General features: G+C 42.3%; 3 protein-coding genes and 3 pseudogenes across 3 annotated transcripts in view; 3 read left to right on the top strand and 3 right to left on the bottom strand.

The window, feature by feature from the left end:
• The window catches only part of LOC145484730 (uncharacterized), a 1,883-nt gene extending 1,446 nt beyond the window's left edge, over window positions 1-437 (top strand). The window contains exon 1 of the mRNA XM_081463360.1: window positions 1-437. This exon is cut by the window's left edge and continues 1,446 nt beyond it. Within this exon, the coding sequence (XP_081319486.1) occupies window positions 1-437 (437 nt within the window).
• Window positions 1-4,251, bottom strand: part of LOC145484877 (uncharacterized) — a 7,274-nt pseudogene extending 3,023 nt beyond the window's left edge.
• LOC145484841 (uncharacterized) lies at window positions 1,280-1,890 on the top strand. The gene is made up of 2 exons (XM_081463482.1): window positions 1,280-1,762; window positions 1,819-1,890. The coding sequence occupies exons 1-2, from the start codon at window positions 1,280-1,282 to the stop codon at window positions 1,834-1,836; spliced, it is 501 nt and encodes a 166-aa protein (XP_081319608.1). The 3' UTR covers window positions 1,837-1,890.
• Window positions 4,252-9,166: 4,915 nt separating the features above from the next.
• Window positions 9,167-11,331, bottom strand: LOC145485564 (uncharacterized). Its single transcript, XM_081464215.1, has 3 exons — window positions 11,210-11,331; window positions 9,731-10,093; window positions 9,167-9,674 (listed from the first exon to the last, which is right to left on the bottom strand). Exons 1-3 carry the CDS (start codon window positions 11,329-11,331, stop codon window positions 9,167-9,169), a joined length of 993 nt encoding a protein of 330 aa, XP_081320341.1.
• A 3,833-nt stretch (window positions 11,332-15,164) lies between these two features.
• Window positions 15,165-15,995, bottom strand: LOC145484846 (uncharacterized; annotated as a pseudogene).
• Window positions 15,996-16,755: 760 nt separating this feature from the next.
• The window catches only part of LOC145484779 (uncharacterized), a 1,612-nt pseudogene continuing 867 nt past the window's right edge, over window positions 16,756-17,500 (top strand).

The raw sequence follows: 17,500 nt of genomic DNA, 5'->3' as shown, positions 1-17,500 counted from the left end.
ACCCAATATTGAGGGAGTACCCAGATTGTTTCAGTGACAAACCCGGCACACTTCCAAACAAAGTACATCTGGAAGTTGATGCTTCAGTAATCCCAGTTGTTCACCCTCCCAGGAAAATTCCAGTTGCTATGCTGGAGCCAGCACGAGAGAAACTCAAAGAGATAGAAGAAGATGGTATTATCGTGAAAGAGGATGAGCCTACGTCGTGGGTCTCATCAATGCTAGTTATTGACAAAAGAAAGGTGAAGGATAAAAGAAAGGACACTCCACTGTCAAAGGATGATGTCAGAATTTGTATTGACCCAAGAGATCTTAACAAGGCCCTGAAAAGACCCCATTATCCAATGGTTACCGTAGAAGAAGTTGCAAACCGACTTTCAGGTGCAAAGAGTTTCACATCACTTGATGCATGCAGTGGATACTGCAACTCCCCGTAGATGAGGAGAGTTCCAAGCTCTTGACTTTTAACACACCGTGGGGGCGATACCGATTTACAAGACTCCCTTTTGGTATCTCACCAGCCCCTGAAATCTACCAAAGGGAGATGGACAGACTGTTTGAAGGGGTTCCTGTTGAAATCATAGTGGATGATTTCCTGATACATGGTAAAGATCAGCTTGAAGTTGATGACAAATTGAGAAGAGTACTTGACAAGAGCAGGGAGGTAGGAATGAAGTTCAACCCTAAAAAGGTGAAGCTTAGAGTACCAGAAGTAAGCTATGTTGGACACCTGTTCTCATCTGAAGGTTTGAAACAAGATCCGGAGAAGATCAGAGCCATTAATGAGATGCCACCCCCAGAAGACAAAGAAGGTGTACTTCGCATACTAGGAACTGTGAATTACCTGGACAAATTCATCAAGCACAAGGCTGACATACAAGAACCCATATCGCAACTTACCTAAAAAGATGCAGCATTTGTTTGGGAAAAGGCACAACGAGAGGCCTTCGACAATCTGAAATCAGTCATCACGAGTGCACCTGCACTAGCTTATTTTGACAACAGCAAGGAAACAGTACTAAATGTAGATGCAAGTAGTAAAGGCCTTGGTGCAGTGATCCTACAGGACGGCAAGCCGGTTGCATTCGGATCCAAAACACTAACTAACTGTGAGAAAAGGTATGCAAACATCGAGAGAGAGCTGCTTGCAATCGTCTGGGGCGCACAGAAATTTCACACCTATGTATATGGGCGCAGAGTAATTGTAGAGACAGATCACAAACCCTTAGAGTCTATCTTCCGCAAGTCTCTGAATGATGCTCCCCCCAGGCTACAAAGGATGCTATTGAAACTTACCAAGTATGATCTTGATGTGCGATATGTCCCTGGAAAAAAGCAAGTCATCTCAGACTGTCTTAGCAGAGCACCTCTCAGTGATACGGAGCCAGTCAGAGAACCAGAAGATGTAATTGGAATCAATCTTATTGAGGAGCTCGGATTTGAAAGCAGCACACTGAAGAGACTTAAGGAGACCTCCAGCATTGACGAAACCTCGAGAATAGTGATGGAGTATGTCTTGAAAGGGTGGCCGTCTGAGAAAGAACAGGTTGATGAGCTTGCTAGAGCGTACTGGAGTTTTAAGGAAGAGCTGAGTGTGGAGGATGGATTGCTGTTTAAATCAGACCGAATAGTCGTCCCAAGACCACTGAGGGCTGAGGTGCTGGATGAAATCCATGGAGCTCATATGGGAGAAAGTAAGAGCCTTACCTTTGCCAGAGATTACGTCTTCTGGCCCTCAATGACAGCCCAGATCAAAGACATCGTGGTCCATGGAATGTGAAATGATTATTTTTTTTTATCTCGTGAATCGTGATTCAGCTCCTGTTCAATTTGTAATGCCTTCCGCAACCGACAACAAAGAGAGTCATTGCATCCACATGACATCCCTGGATTGCCTTGGCAGGTAGTCGGGACGGACTTGTTTGAATATGGAGGCCAAACATACTTGTTGGTCACTGACTTCTATTCAAAATACTTTGAAATTGAATTACTGCGTCAGAACACTGCCACCTGTGTCATTAACAACCTGAAGAAAATATTTGCAAGGTTTGGAGTCCCGGATAAGGTTGTGAGCGATAATGGTTCCCAATACAGCAATACCAGGAATCTATTCGACAGCACTCATGAGTTCAAGCAATTTGCTGAAGATTGGGGTTTTTGCCACACAACGAGCTCTCCAGAGTACCCCCAATCAAATGGTGCAGCGGAGAGAGCAGTACAGACAGCAAAGCGCATTTTGAAGAAGGCTGCAGCTGACCAAAAAGACCCTTTTGAAGGGCTGTTGAAGTACCGCAACACTCCATTTGAAGATATCGGCGTGTCACCTGCACCGCTGCTGATGAGTCGGCGCACACGCACAATGATACCAACCCATCGACGTCTCTTATTACCGCTGGCAGTGGTTCCTGATAGAGTAGTGAAAGCGCTGCGGCTACGTCAATTTGTCTCTAAGAAGAATTACGACAAACAGAGTAGAGATCTGCCTCCACTTGAAGCTGGGGACAAGGTGCGAATTCGGCCAAATAGAGATAGAGAATGGCGTGAAGCAGAAGTGTTGCCACGATCATACTTAGTACAGGATGAACGAGGGTGTGTCTATAGAAGAAATCGAAGGCAGATAATCTCAGTCGCAAATGATCATCCAATGAGATCACGGCTGCATGATCCTCCTTCAAGTCCCCAGTGTGCTGACTCTCCAATATGTCCATCATCACCTTCTATAAAGGATTCAGCACCAGAACCAGTGGAATCAGCAGAAGGACCAAGAAATGCAGAACGATCACCTATTACAACCAGATCCGGGCGACAAGTTAAAAAGCCCCAGAGACTCATTGAATCCTGTTAGACGGGAGATGTTGTAATATTAACTTGTGGGTACCCCTCTGTGGAGTCCCTTACGTTTTCGTGGGCCGCCCCACATCTCGCGAACATGTGAGTTGGCTTATGTCGGACGTTGTGTTGACAGTGTTTAACGTTGCGTTGAGTATTTGAGCCTTATCTAAAGCTATCTTACAACATCACAACCACCTTCATCACCACTGTACAAGGAATCCACAATCTTTGGAATAACATGCGGAGTTACTTGACCAGTTAATTCTTTGGGGTTCACTCCAGGACAAATAAGTTGACATTCTATATCTCTTATTAGATCAGAGACCGTCACATTCTTCATAGACCTTAGACTAGTTGTATAGAGTTCATGATCGTCTGGTAAGAACCATCCATCAACTGCAATAGTGCATCCAAGACTGTCATCAATGATCAGTTCAAATTCTGGCAGCTGAAAACAATCCTTCATCTTTCGTAAAATAACTCTGTCAATGCGTTCTTCCACTACCCAGTCACCGATGGTTTTCAAAGCCTTGATCCTTTTGCACACATCTTTAAGCCCTGTGTAATATTTCCTGTTGTCGATTGAAGTAGGAACATCTTTCACAATTTCTCCGGCTGGTCGTGAAGGAGGTTTAGGAGTCTCGTGGCTTTTCTTGGGCATGTTTTCCGTAGGAAGCGCCCCAAACGTAACTTTCTTTTTGGTCATCTTCACAGATTCAACTGAAAGAAGTTAAAGGAAAGAATAGTCAAAATCTCACTTGAAATTAATGGCAAGGACTCCACAAAATAAATGGCAAAACAGTCGTGCAGTTCACAAAATCGACAGGGACAGCGTGACATTGATTTCAAGGCTCCTGAAGTTTGCACCGTTGATGAAAGAGAGACTGTCCTTCATAGATGTTTAATTGCTAGTTATCGAGGAGTTGTCAAATAGAGGCTACGAGACAGAATCTCCGAACACCACAGCTCGCAACAACAGAAATCACTACACACGAGTTTCAAACGCCTCTTATAGGACCAAACTATGTAAGCTGAAGTTTATATACTTTTTTTATACGCGTACGGCTACTTACATGTATCTATCTCGGCAGGTTTGAAGTGTTTCTCGCAAGTAAATACTGCGTCGTTGTCTATCAACCTCTGAAACTCGGCGTTCTTCTCACGGGTCTTCGTAATCTCGCCAAGCCATGCTTCCCTCCACGTCTTGTGCTTTGGATCTTTCGCTGCTGGTAGCTTGAATATTCGTTCTCCGGCACGATCCGCAGCCCCAAACCGCACAATTATCGCCAGGCATCTCGTAGAACAACTCATAAGCAAGTTTTCTTTCGAATCTGGTAACTCAGCAAGTCCGAAAACGATTTAAAACACGCTAAGCTGAAGACACGCTATATAACCTTGGAAACCGGACGCCATCTTGAAATATTGTGTGCAGGGTCAATGTCACGTGACGTTGAAAATCGTAAACAAAGACATATTTCTTTGAAGTTCGCCGAGTTTCCTAACCAGTCTCCTATCCTAACTATGGTTAGAATCTCAGCAAATTGTTAAACTTCTTGTAAACGGCGGCTTATGAGACGAAAGACAAATAATATTGATAGATGTTATGAAGCGGGCTTCGGAGAGTTGAAATCTGCTTAACCGTGGCGATGTCTGAGAGTGATTTCGTACACTAATCACCGAAAATGTGGCTGAAACATACTGGAAATATAACATGAGGCATCGTGGAACATCCAGTTGTCGACATGTCGCGAGGTAAGTGGAATATATCGTTATTTTCTTTGTGCATCGTTATTTTCACGTTATTATGCTAATTAGGACGGCGCTCTTTGTTTACAAAAGCACAGCTTAAACTTCTTCTTCTAACATTTTACAGTTTTAACTGCCCCAAAATTTTATTGCATGTTTTTACAGGTGAGACATTGCTCTTTAAGTGGAGGGTAGTTTTGGGATCTCAAGTAATGTACTTTGGGCGATATTTTCCTTTCAACGTCGCCTTTTTTATGGCGCTTTATGAGTAGTCCGAAAGGGAAGAAATTTGTAATTCTAAAAAAAAAATCAGGTGATGATCAAATTGCCAAAACAGCCTCTCAATGTAACAAGAAACATTTGCTTGTCTCGAATAAAGGGTTTTTACCCGGATTTATATCGTTTTCTTTGTATGGCAAATTGTTAAAAATGTGCCCTAAAATGGCCGCTGAAAGCCCTCTCAGAGTGGCAAAACCAAGATGGTGGCCCCAGCGCTAAAATACGAATCGAATTGAACTGAAAGTTATATTTTTGTGAATCACCTATCTAGACCATTCATCTGAGAAAGCTTGAGGAATTTGATTTTTTTCTGGTCCAAATGGTCATAGTTGAAATTTACAGAGGTCGGCTCTTAATAACATCCGAAATGATTTTCCGAATATCTATGGCTCTCTGAAGTAAATTAAAATGAAAGTTTCCCTCGCAAATATGATCAAGAGAAGTATAGCCGATGCAACAATGTACCTCAAGTACCTCAGAAGCTGCTGTTCGCCGATTGGGCAGAATAATACATAGACTTTTTCTGCCCAATCAGAAGGCAGCATTGGCAGAGCCGTTTGGAAATGGTCTGGTAAGAGTCGGTTCCCAGGGGCTTTTCCAGCCTTACTAGTAAGCCTGCGACGCTTAATTTTTTTTTTTTTTTGCCCGATTAATTTCCTCCTGCCCCACCCAACTGCTCCTGGGTCTCCGAGGATAGCTCAGGGCTATCTGATCAATGTAAATTTAATTTATTTCGCTGTGCCTTAACAGAGCGAAAACCCATGGGAGGGTTTCCATCCGCCCCCTCCTCACTTGTACCGCAATGGGGGTGTGAGTTGGCCCGTACGTCCGAGACTTAAACAACGAATAAGTTAAGTTGCCTAATGTAATGCTTTTAGACTAATGGTGCTTCCTGCAATGCATTATGTATATGAAATAAAACCACTTTTTTTCGATGGTTTTAATAAAAATGATGAAAATCGCTTCTTTACAGCTTTCTCCCTATATTATTTTCTATTACTCAAGAGAAATGACTAACAACGTAACAAGACCATAACGAAACATGAAGAAATTAGTGGGCGGATGTTAATGTCACTGTCTACTATTCGCAACAACAAGTTGATCACACAAGGTGAAAAACTCGAAACATCCGCAAAGTTGAGAGTTTTTGTATCGAATACATGCCGTCGCCACCTTTAAACCGGCGATATGCGAAGTAGGGGTTTTTGTTTCTCGTATTTCGCCGCCTTTACAACACAGCGCAAGGTATTTAATTTTTTTTTTTTTTTTTGTAGAACACGTAAGGTGGACTGTATGTGTTCATTAGTTTATGTAATATTCTAGAGCCAATAAACCAGCCAAAAGTCGAGAACGCAACTCTATTTTTATTGAAGCGACTGACAACGTGTTTCATCCGACTGAACTACTGGAAAACTACTGGAGGATTGGTTACACAGCTCACAACATTCTACACTCCTCCACTAAGCCATGAAAACTAGTACAATAAATCAACGACAAAACGTAGCTTGCAGTTCTTAAGTGTCTCTGTCCTAATAACCTAAAAAGTCACTTAATAACAAAATCAACCGAGTATCGAGGGGCGTGTCTGTTCCTAGTAGGGTAACGCTTCTCTGGAATTCCTTGGGTAGTTGATTGCACAGGAACAGCTGGCTCCCTTGGGGTTTCTTCCCACTGCAATTCTGGCTGTTCAGCTGCCGGCGATGCTGGAATTGGGTCTGCTGGAACCTCTTGATCAGCAACAGGCGCTTGGGGAACGCAGGATCGCTGTATAAGGTGGTCTTGGTGACGTCTCAAGAGTCGGTCATCTTCTAGCTGAACTGCGAAGGAAGTTGGACCCGTTGACTCTTTCAAGATTCCAGGTAACCACCTTGGTCCTCTTCGGAAGTTGCTTGCGTAAACTGCTTCCCCTTCCTGCATGGAGCGTTACTTACCGTGCCAGTCATGTGCCTGTTTCTGAGAAGCTTGGCTTTGTCGCACTTTCCTTCCGATTTCCGGGTAGACTAGGTCTAGTCTTGATCTGGGTTTCCTTCCTAGAAGTAATTCTGCAGGGGACACTACTGTTGAAGTCTGCGGGGTAGTTCTGTAACGAGCTAGAAATTCTGAAACTCGTGCCTCCACACTTCCTCCACTCATCTTCTTCATTCCCTCCTTGAATGTTTGTACCGCTCTCTCAGCCAGTCCGTTAGACGCTGGGTGGTAGGGTGCTTTTCTGATGTGACGGATCCCGTTCTGTTTGAGGAAATCTCCAAACTCTTTGCTCGCAAAGTTGCTGCCATTGTCTGTGACGACAATTTCCAGTAGGCCGTGTGTCGCGAAAGCGATTCTCAATTTCTCAATGGTAGTACTTGAAGTTGACGTATTCAATCGAAACGCCACCATCCACTTTGGAGTGGGCATCCATCACAATGAGAAACATTTTTCCAAGGAACAGACCCGCATAGTCTAGGTGGAGTCGAACCCAGGGTTTATGAAGCTATTCCCAGGGATGTAGAGGGGCTTCTGGCAGTGACTTCCTGTTTTCCTGGCAGGGACTGCACTGGTAAACCTTCTGCTCTATGTCTGCATCCATTTTTGGCCACCACACATAACTTCTCGCCCACGCCTTCATACGGCAAATTCCAAGGTGTGTCTCATGTAACTCTTCTACCACTCTTGCTCTTTCCTTAGGGGGGACCACTACTCGATTGCCCCACAGCAAACATGCATCTTGAACACTTAATTCATCTTTCCTAGTGAAGTAGGGCTTCGATGCTTCATCTGAGTTGTGATTAGGCCAACCATGCTGAACGAACTTGATTACTTGTGACAGTATTGGATCACATCTGGTTCCGGTTCTGATCTCATTCACACTCACTGGTGTTGAATTGAGGAGTTCCATTGCAAACACAGTTTCTGCAGGCAAAGGTGTAGTTGAAGGACTAACCCGCAAGGGTAGTCGGCTGAGGGCATCAGTATTGGCATGTTCTGGTCCTGGTTTGTACTCAATGGAGTAGTTGTATGCAGCTAGAGTCAAGGCCCAACGCTGAATTCTAGCTGCTGTCATAGGAGGAGTGGCCTTCCTCTCATTGAACAATGATTCCAATGGTTTGTGATCAGTCAATAGACTAAAATGTCTGCCGTAAATGTACTGGTGAAATTTCTTCACACCAAATACCAGGAAAAGTGCTTCTCTCTCGAGATTGGAATAATTTCTTTCTGTATTGGACAGTGTCCTGGAAGCATATGCGATTGGGTGTTCTGAGCCATCATCCATTCAATGCGAGAGAACAGCTCCCAAGGTTAAGTTCTTCTGACTATCATAATGGACAACGAGTCTAGAGGACTTCAGGAAATCCTTAGACTTCTGGAAAGCCTGCATCTGCTCTTTACCCCAATGCCAGCGGGTCTCTTTACGTAGTAAATCATGCAATGGAGCCAACACGCTCGACAGGTTAGGCAGGAATTTCTGGTAGTAGTTAATCATGCCTAGGTACGATTTGAGTTCCGACACATTCTCGGGCGCTGGTGCATTGGTGATCGCTTCGACCTTGTCATCCAATGGTTGAATACCTTGTTTGCTGACCTTGTGACCCAGGTAGGTTACTTGAGGTTCCATGAACACACACTTGTTTTTCCGAGGTCGTAAGCCAGCACTTGCTAGTCGTTTCAAGACTTTTTCCAGGTTGTTTAAGTGATCTTCATCGCAGGCTCCGGACACTAGGATATCGTCCACCCGGACGATTACATAACGAATGTTCTGCAGTAGATTCTCCATGTTCCGCTGAAATATTCCTGGTGCTGACGATATCCCGTATGGTAGGCGGTTGTAGTGGAACAACCTCTTGTGTGTGTTAATGGTGGTGTACTGTTTAGATTCATCATCCAAAAGAAGCTGCTGGTAAGCTTGGCTCATGTCCAATTTTTCACCTCCACCTAGTGTCGCCAGGAGGTCTTCAACCTTCGGGATAGGATAACTGTCCAGTTTTGACACTTGATTGACAATTGTTTTGTAGTCTCCGCAGATGCGAATTAAGTCGTCTCGTTTCAGAATAGGTACAATGGGAGCAGCCCATTCCGAGAACTGAACCGGTTCAATGGCTCCCTCATCTTGTAGCCTCTTGAGTTCAGCCTCCATCTTCCCTGTCGTAGCATATGGCACTGGTCTCGCCTTCAAGAATTTTGGTTCTGCCTCTGATTCAACATGAATTTTCGCCTTTGGGCCCTTGAAGGTCCCAAGTCCTTCTCTAAACACTTCTGAGTACCGGTCAACCAATTTTTCAAGTGAAGACTCTTGCTTGTTTTTGACAACTTGCATTTTGAACAACTCCTTTTAATTGAGTGTCAGAACTCTCAACCAGTCCCTTCCCAGTAAGTTAGGCCCAGATCCTTCCACCACGAGTGTTTGCAGTTCCACTTCTTGTTTCTCATACCTCACAATAACATTCAAAGTTCCTATGACCTTGACTAATTCACCTGTGTACGTTCGGAGCTTCACTTTAGCAGTTTTCAATTGCTTTCGGTTCTTCACCAGATTCCCTGCAATAATTCTCTTGTAGGTTTCTTCGTTGATGATCGTAGCCGCGGAGCCAGTGTCCACTTCCATGCTCGTCTGAACTCCGTTTAGCTGTAGCTCGACTCGAAACGGTTCTCTCTCCGCGGCGTTTATGTGAGACATCGTGTATTCTTCGCATTCTTCCTCACCCGACTCGTCTGCTGCCTCCAAGTGATGTGTATTTCCAAATTTGCCGCTCTTTCGAAACTCCGGTTTACGCTTACCGAGACATTGGCTTGCCTTGTGACCCTTCTTACGGCATTTGAAGCACTCTTCGTCTTTATGCCTGCACTTATCAGGACGTAGAATTGACCTCCACAACGATAACATTCTTTTGTCGACCTTTTCGGACCCCTTGGTGACTGTTTCGGTGGGTCTTGGGTCACACGGTGAACTTGCGATTCTTCGGGTTTCTCACTCAGATTTCCAGCAATCAGATCACGTGTATTCCTGTCGGCAATTTCCATGGCGGTGGCTAATTCCATCGCCTTCTTGAACTCTAGTTGATTTTCAGCAAGCAATCTCCGCTGTATCCGTTCGTCGTTCAATCCGCAAACCAGTGGATCGCGCAGCATTTTCTCCAGTTGGTCGCCAAAGTCGCAGTGCGCCGATAAATTCCTCAGTTCGGCGACGTACTGTTGTATTGTTTCCCCCTGCTGACAAAAGCGGTTGTTAAACTTAAAGCGATACACGATAGATGATGGTCTAGGATTCAAATGATTCTTTACCAAATCAACCAGCTCTACGAACGACTTGACTTGTCGTTGTTCTCCGTAATCTCATTGGCCGCGAAATACTGCTCGAGCCGTTCGGAGTACTCAATCCAGCTGTCGTTCTCGTTGTATTCCTCGATTTTTCCGATCAATGCCATGGTTTTGACCGTACCTCGTCACCAGTGTAATATTCTAGAGCCAATAAACCAGCAAAAACTCGAGAATGCAACTCTATTTTAATTCAAGCGACTGACAACGTGTTTCATCCGACTGAACTACCGGAAAACTACTGGAGGAGCGGTTACACAGCTCACAACATTCTACAGTTTATTTTCGCATTGCTTCGATTTGAAAGATTTAAACCTGGACAAGCGTTTCGAAAGCTTGAGGAGGGACTTGATCTGACCAAATCTCACAAATGTATGTTGTTTACGCTTCCAGATCAGACAGCAGCGTATTAAGAAACTAGCATTCATTTTTAAGAACAAGCAAAGCCATACATAGCAAGCCGAATGAGAACTGTACGGCTCGTAGAAAACATGGGGTAACATTTGCAATAAACTGCTCAAAATAATAGAAAACAACATATTAATTCGAGAGCATCCGTGCTCTCATCGATTCAGGCGAAACGTATGCAAATAGTGTTTGGAAAATCAGTAGCTTCGCCATGTTTTCAGCTGACAGATTCTGACAGAGGAGGTCTGGATTTTATTTTTGTGTATTCCGCTGACAAGAAAACTCTTTTTGCTTAAGCTTATGCTTATGTATGCCCGGTTCACACTCGATTATTCACAACATAAGCATAAGAAAATGGAAAAAGTTCCATTCCCTGTGCTTATGCTTATGCTTATGTTTATGTCAAAGTGTGAACCAGCCCTAAGTTCATTATTAGCAAACCTTTTCATTTAGGCCCTGTTCGCACTAAGATAAAAATTTGAGTTTAGCGTTTGTAAAGAAAGTGAAAATTTTGTAATCACAATTTTTTTGTTTTCGTAATCCTGTTCGCACATGAAGATGCGAATTTTTCTTAATGACGGATGTCAGTTAGTAATTTGATCAATTTACCATCATGATGTCGTGACATGTCTTAAAGGGGAAGGTTCCATACTTGGCGTTTTTTCTCTTTGTTCCCGTTTTCGTGTTTTCTGTGCTTCCAGTAGCTGCAGCAGTCGTCTGATCTTCAGTGGATGTTACGATTGTGGATGCTGTGTTCAGCGGGTGTAGATGCATTGTGAATCCGCTCGAGTTTGCTGCGCTGGAAACTGTAAGAAGTACTGCTGTTGCGTAGCGATTTGGGAATCGTAATAACTTTGATTACCCTGATCTTGATCTTGGTAGCATTGCGAGCCATAATAATTGAAGTACCATGGATCGATGTTGCTTCTGTGCGGATCCATCTAGCTCAATTAAAATAGTGGGAAGTCATACGGTCACGTTCGCTTCGTAATCCATATGTTGCGAAATTTGATGACCCAATGACGGATGGATGTCAAGGAACAAAGGATTTTCTCGCCTGACAAAATTTGAAGTTTCGTTGCGCCTGCAAAAATTTTGGTGGGTTCAAAAAATCGTTCGCACTAGAAATGGCTGCGTGTTGACAGATTTTTTTGGCAAATCAAACAAAATTTCGCGTAGTGCGAACAGGCCGTTACTTCACATATTTTGAACTGGATTGATCTGGTTAGAACTTTCGCAGGACTCGATTGAGCAATTAGGTGGTCGCGCTGCGAAATGTCTCTGTAGTGTTGATTATCGGATAAAGGATGGATAATAACTACTTTTTAAGTAGTTTAAACGGCCACGATCTCTTAGAAATTACTTCAAGTTTAAACTAAACGGATATCCCATTGGAAACAACCAATCTTTCTGATACCATGAGCTAAAACAGACGTGGATTTCGACTTATAAATTAATAGAGAGGCTGAGCATGACGTTCACGGCAAACGGCAAACGGCAAACGGCAAAACTGAAACTTTTGCCGTCTCTCTTCAGCTGTGAGTACAGTAGGGTGAAATTATTTGTTTTTGCAATGAATAGTAGGAGACGTTATTCCATTTTTGTGTGCTTTTTTTAGGGATTAAAAGAAAAGAACTCAAAATCAGAAATTATCTTTGCCGTTTGTCGTCTGTCGTTAACGTCATGCTTAACCTTTCTAATAACTGAAAAGCCTGGACACTAAACTAAATCCTACGAGCAGCGACATACAGTTATGTTCTTTTTCAATATACTTATCTCTTTTTGCAAATAAAGGCATAAAAAAGAGATACTCTACCTGAAAGACTGGCTGGATAAAGCCGCTGGGTAAAGCATGTTCATGTTCAATTTAATTAGTGCCTCATTTTACGTTGCATTTAGAAATCTACGGAACACCTGATTTCGTCACTACCGGCCTCCAACGGCTGTTAAAAATTTTCTGAAAAGAGATCGTCTCCGAGTCTAAGCGAAAAGAAATATATCATCACGACTAGGAAAACAATGCTGTCTTCTTTACTCATCTGTTTTTTTTTTCACAACATCAGCTTCGACTCCTTTGTCACATATACAGCGTTGACATTATTTAAGCAATAGGTGTCAACGTAAACGTTATTATTATTGTTATTGTTATGGTTATGGTTATGGTGACGGTGACGGTGACGGTGACGGTGACGGTGACGGTGACGGTGACGGTGACGGTGACGGTGACGGTGACGGTGACGGTGACGGTGACGGTGACGGTGACGGTGACGGTGACGGTGACGGTGACGGTGACGGTGACGGTGACGCTGACGTTGACGCTGACGCTGACGGTGACGGTGACGGTGACGCTGACGGTGACGCTGACGCTGACGGTGACGGTGACGGTGACGGTGACGCTGACGCTGACGGTGACGCTGACGGTGACGCTGACGGTGACGCTGACGGTGACGGTGACGGTGACGTACGGTTACGGTTACGGTTACGGTTACGGTTACGGTTATGGTTATGGTTATGGTTATGGTTATTGTTATTGTTATTGTTGTTATCGTTATTGTTATTATTGTAAGTCCTTAAAGTCTTGCCGCTTTTAACTTATAGTGCCGAGCTCAATCCGTGAGCCTAGGGCAGTCATAAGTCTGCTGGATTACTTGATGGATAGAGTCCTCCTAAGTATGTGAGTAGTTCCAAGGAGGACGGTCTTCTGTAGCTCTGTTATTCTAATATTGCCTGGGATCTTGCCGATGTAGTTTTCTGTTCACGTAGGGGCCAAACCAACCCCCCCCCCCCCCAAATGTTTCGTCAGTTCTTGGGTATTTAACATTATTCGCATTACTTAAAGAGTATTGACTCTTTCTAAACCAAACTTGGAAGATGAGCAGGAGATCTATTGCCAATTATATTTACGTGAAAAATGTCAGTAAATGTCAAAGTTGTGACGTCACAGTGATGACGTCATGTTTTTTGCCACTTTTGAAGTTTTTAATATGCATATTTTTTACAATGTGTTCGAAAGAGCACATCAAGGGGAGTTGAAACCTGAAAAAATTTTGTCCATATCACAAAAATTAAATGAAATATGGCATTTTTGAATATGAAAAATACCTCTGTAAAATATGGGATCCCCCCTTGAGAAAAATCCCCAAATTGGAGCCGTAATTTTGTTCCAGCAAATGTAGCTATGTTACACATGTGATGTACCAGATGACTAAAGCAAAAATAAAGAAGAAAATCGGAATAAAAAATTATCCCTCTAGTGTTATTGCGTTAAAATTAGTTTCGTTACGTCATAACCTGTGACGTCACTCATTTTTTACTGTTAATACCATCCTAACAAAGCCGAAAATCAAATTTCTAAAACCATACGATTTTTGACAAAATCAAGTTTTCTATTTTTCTAGATTATTAGCCTTCCTAGAATAACACTGAAAAAAATAAACCAGAGAGACTGACTTAAGAAGGACAATATGGTTAAGCAAAGTTCGGGGAGGACAACAAAAATATTTTTAACTTATCATATCTCGAAAAATAATCATCATAACAAAAAACGGTTTCCGGCATTTTACTCCTCAAGTCAAGGCCTTTCCAATGACATAATCTTTTTATCAGATTTTACAAAAAAATTATAGCACGTTTTGGTGACGTCATCAATTATGACGTCATAATCTGACATTTTGTCACAACTTCCAAATTAAAATAAACTGGAGAACAAAGCTCATCTGCCAAACTTGGTTCAGAAATATATAAACCAAGCAAATATCGGCCTTCATGAAACATCACGGGGGTGGTTTGCCCCTACGTGAGTCGAAAACTGAACTCGACCACCAGGGGTATACTAAAAGCTGAATTAATCCATTTGAACCTTTAATTTTTATATGCAGTGGTATTTAGTTTTTCGTTATTAAGCTATTAATTTCTCGAATGAAATAAATTTGCATGAACAAAGAACAAAGAAAGCTCATCTGCCAAACTTGGTTGAGAAATATATAAACCAAGCAAATATAGCCTTCATGAAACATTAGGGGGGTGGTTTGGCCCCTACGTGGTTCCCTTCTTGACAAGCCCGAAAGTTCCAATGATCACTGGGACAGTTGTTGTTTTCATTCCCCACGCTTTCTCGATTATTATTATTATTATTATTGAATTGTGATAAGCATGTTAACATAGAACTTTTAAGTTTATAAGTGCTTTCTAGGCTCAGAGCCACCCTTAATTTTCGCAAGTAGGATATGGTTCTGAATCCTATCTACAGAATTGTTCAAAACTTGCAAAAGTTGTCTTAACGCGTTGAATTTGAGGTATTTTAGTTTAACCTCACATTCATTGTAGGTCGAGAACTTTCTCGGAATGTTTTTGTTGAAGCCGTTATGGGTAACATATCAAATGATTATTAAACGATTCTCAAGAATTTTAATTTAGAGGCAAGGAATTGGGAATCATTACTAGACAATGATTGCATTAAAGCATCATTGAGTCATTCTGTCCCATCATCAGCTTTATTTTTTGTTACATTTTTAACATCAACCTAACTTCCTATGCATGTCCAGAGATTATGTAATTTTGGTTTGTTTGTTTGTTTGTTTGTTTTCGTTTTTATTTTCGGCGTCCGGTGTGGTTAGTGTTAAGATGGAATGTCCACTAACACAAGCCAAATCAAAACTCTGTGGCACATAAAGCAGCGAAAACTAAATTTCATTATTGTGAACGTCACTGAACCAAGACATATCCCATGGTTTCAATTTTCTTATTTCCATTATCTTCGTTTCGCTTAGCAACGTTTCTGTACGTTTGGATTCATCAGGAGATCCCGCTGAACCAAACCCGATCCTAGAATCTGGAAAGTCGCATTGATCTTCATTGTTACAAAGGATCCCGTTTCTTGATTTGCAGGGTGATCCCCCTTTCGCATTGAAGCCTTCCAAGTTGCGGTTGGGTTGTACGGAAGCTTGCGAACCAATCAGCGTCTTCCTCATGTCACAGTGAGGTATTGTGGTATTGCTCGTCAGCAATCAACGAGTACAGAGAGCTTGCCTGCTTATCGATGACGATGAAGTTAGTCTGACCTCCGATCCTCATACCAAGACAGATCTTCGAAAAGGGTGTGCTCCAGTAAGTCGGTAACTTGGTCTCTCGTGTGTCTAACCCAGTCTTTCATCCTGGAAGGTTGAAGTCCAACTTGGAGGTCCAGAGGCGGGAATGATAAAGATATATTTGATACAAGAATATGACTAACAGAGACAGCAAGGAGGGTTACTGCATTATCAAGACCAGAGTTGAAGGTTTTACTTATGAATCGTTGAGATCAAGTCGCTCGTAAAATGACTTATCACTAACTCACTCCACGTATTTCTTTTAAATACTAACGAGAAATTTACTTAAAATTTACAAATTGACAAATTTACTTAAACATTGTATAAACATGATACCTTACTACCCTTCATTTCCATGACCAGCGTCCACCCACCACTTCCACATGCACCAAGGCCAGAACTCGTCTTGTGGCAATACACAGGAACTTTCCCAGAGTCCATTTTGGAGATGGGAGGCTTTGTTTTCTTTTGATCTGTTAAGAATAACACACATATAAAACAAACTGATCAATAACTGTTAGCTGCAAAAATCTGAACAAAGCATAAAATTGCGTAAAAATGTAAAACTCATCACATGCAGCTTAATCTATTGCCAGTTTTCATGTGACGTTATCATATTTTCAAATTAAGAAGAAAACCCTTATGCTTTTGAGGTTCTAGTTTCATCAGATATCAAACCCGCTAAGAACCTGACGTTTTACAAAGCTTTAACACGACAGGGTTCTACGTTTTGTAACAGAGATTGCGTTCGGTCGCGTAAGTCAAAAAATGATTCATCGGTCCGGTTAGATACATGGGTCCTTTTCTATGGTCAAAGCTTGTTTCCAAAAGGCTTGAAAGAATCGCCAAATATAGCTACGTTTAGGAATAAAATAAGAAAATTGGACCTTTCGGTTTATCTAAGTAACAACAGCAATTGCTGCAACCTGTGCGGCCAGTAATTTTTTTCGCCCGAAATAAGAGGCCGCGGTCATCCATTGAAAAGAAACGACGGATTTTTAGAATTTTAAATGTACATTAATATAGAATTTTAGAATGTTAAACTTTAATTAATATAACATTATAATTAAGGCGTTTCCTAGGACAACATATACCTTTCTAATATTTCAATTTTAATTTTTAAGACAATCTTATAGTATACTGTTAATAAGTTAATACAGTGTCCGTAATTAGCCCACAGGGGCTAAATACCTTGACACAGTTCTTACTTACTTACAGTGCTGCGCGCGGTACCGTGAACACCCAGACATTTTTTTGACATTTTTTTGACATACCTTTGACGAGTTTGATGCTTGGTAATTGGCAACTGGCCAACCAGGGAGCAGATAATCTTGTAAGGCGGAGTAGATCTTATACCGTGATATCCATTACAAACAACATGGCAACCTATCAGGTGAAGGTGAAGTACGGGGAGGAAAGTTTAGTACTTTCTTGATCAAGGATATCTCCTTTGCTAAGCTTACGCAGGCGATAAAGCAAAACTGTTCACCGCTTGCACACTTACCCGCTTCAAACATTCGTGTAAGATATCGCGACGAAGACGGCGATATGATCAATCAGTTGGAAGATCCAGATGATTTTGCTTTCGGCGAGATGCTAAGGAGTGCAAAAGAAGTCAAGGGTCGGGACTACGGAAAGATTTTTCTTCAGGCAAGCGAAGTAGATTCGCCGCTACCGAGAAAACTGAGACGAATGGACGTGGAAATGCCGAGTTCTACAGCTTCTAACGAATTCAAGTCGCTGCAACCGAAGCATTTGTCTTTCACACCAACACCTGGCGCGCATCTCGCAACTACAATAGCTCCAAAAAATGCCGAGAAAAGTCCTTTGGACTGCCAGCGACAGGAAATGGAAGA

This window comes from Orbicella franksi, chromosome 4 (assembly GCF_964199315.1).
Source record: "Orbicella franksi chromosome 4, jaOrbFran1.1, whole genome shotgun sequence".
Lineage (NCBI taxonomy): Eukaryota > Metazoa > Cnidaria > Anthozoa > Scleractinia > Merulinidae > Orbicella > Orbicella franksi.
The sequence above is the reverse complement of the archived record's forward strand: the minus strand, read 5'-3'. Positions and strand labels throughout refer to the sequence as shown.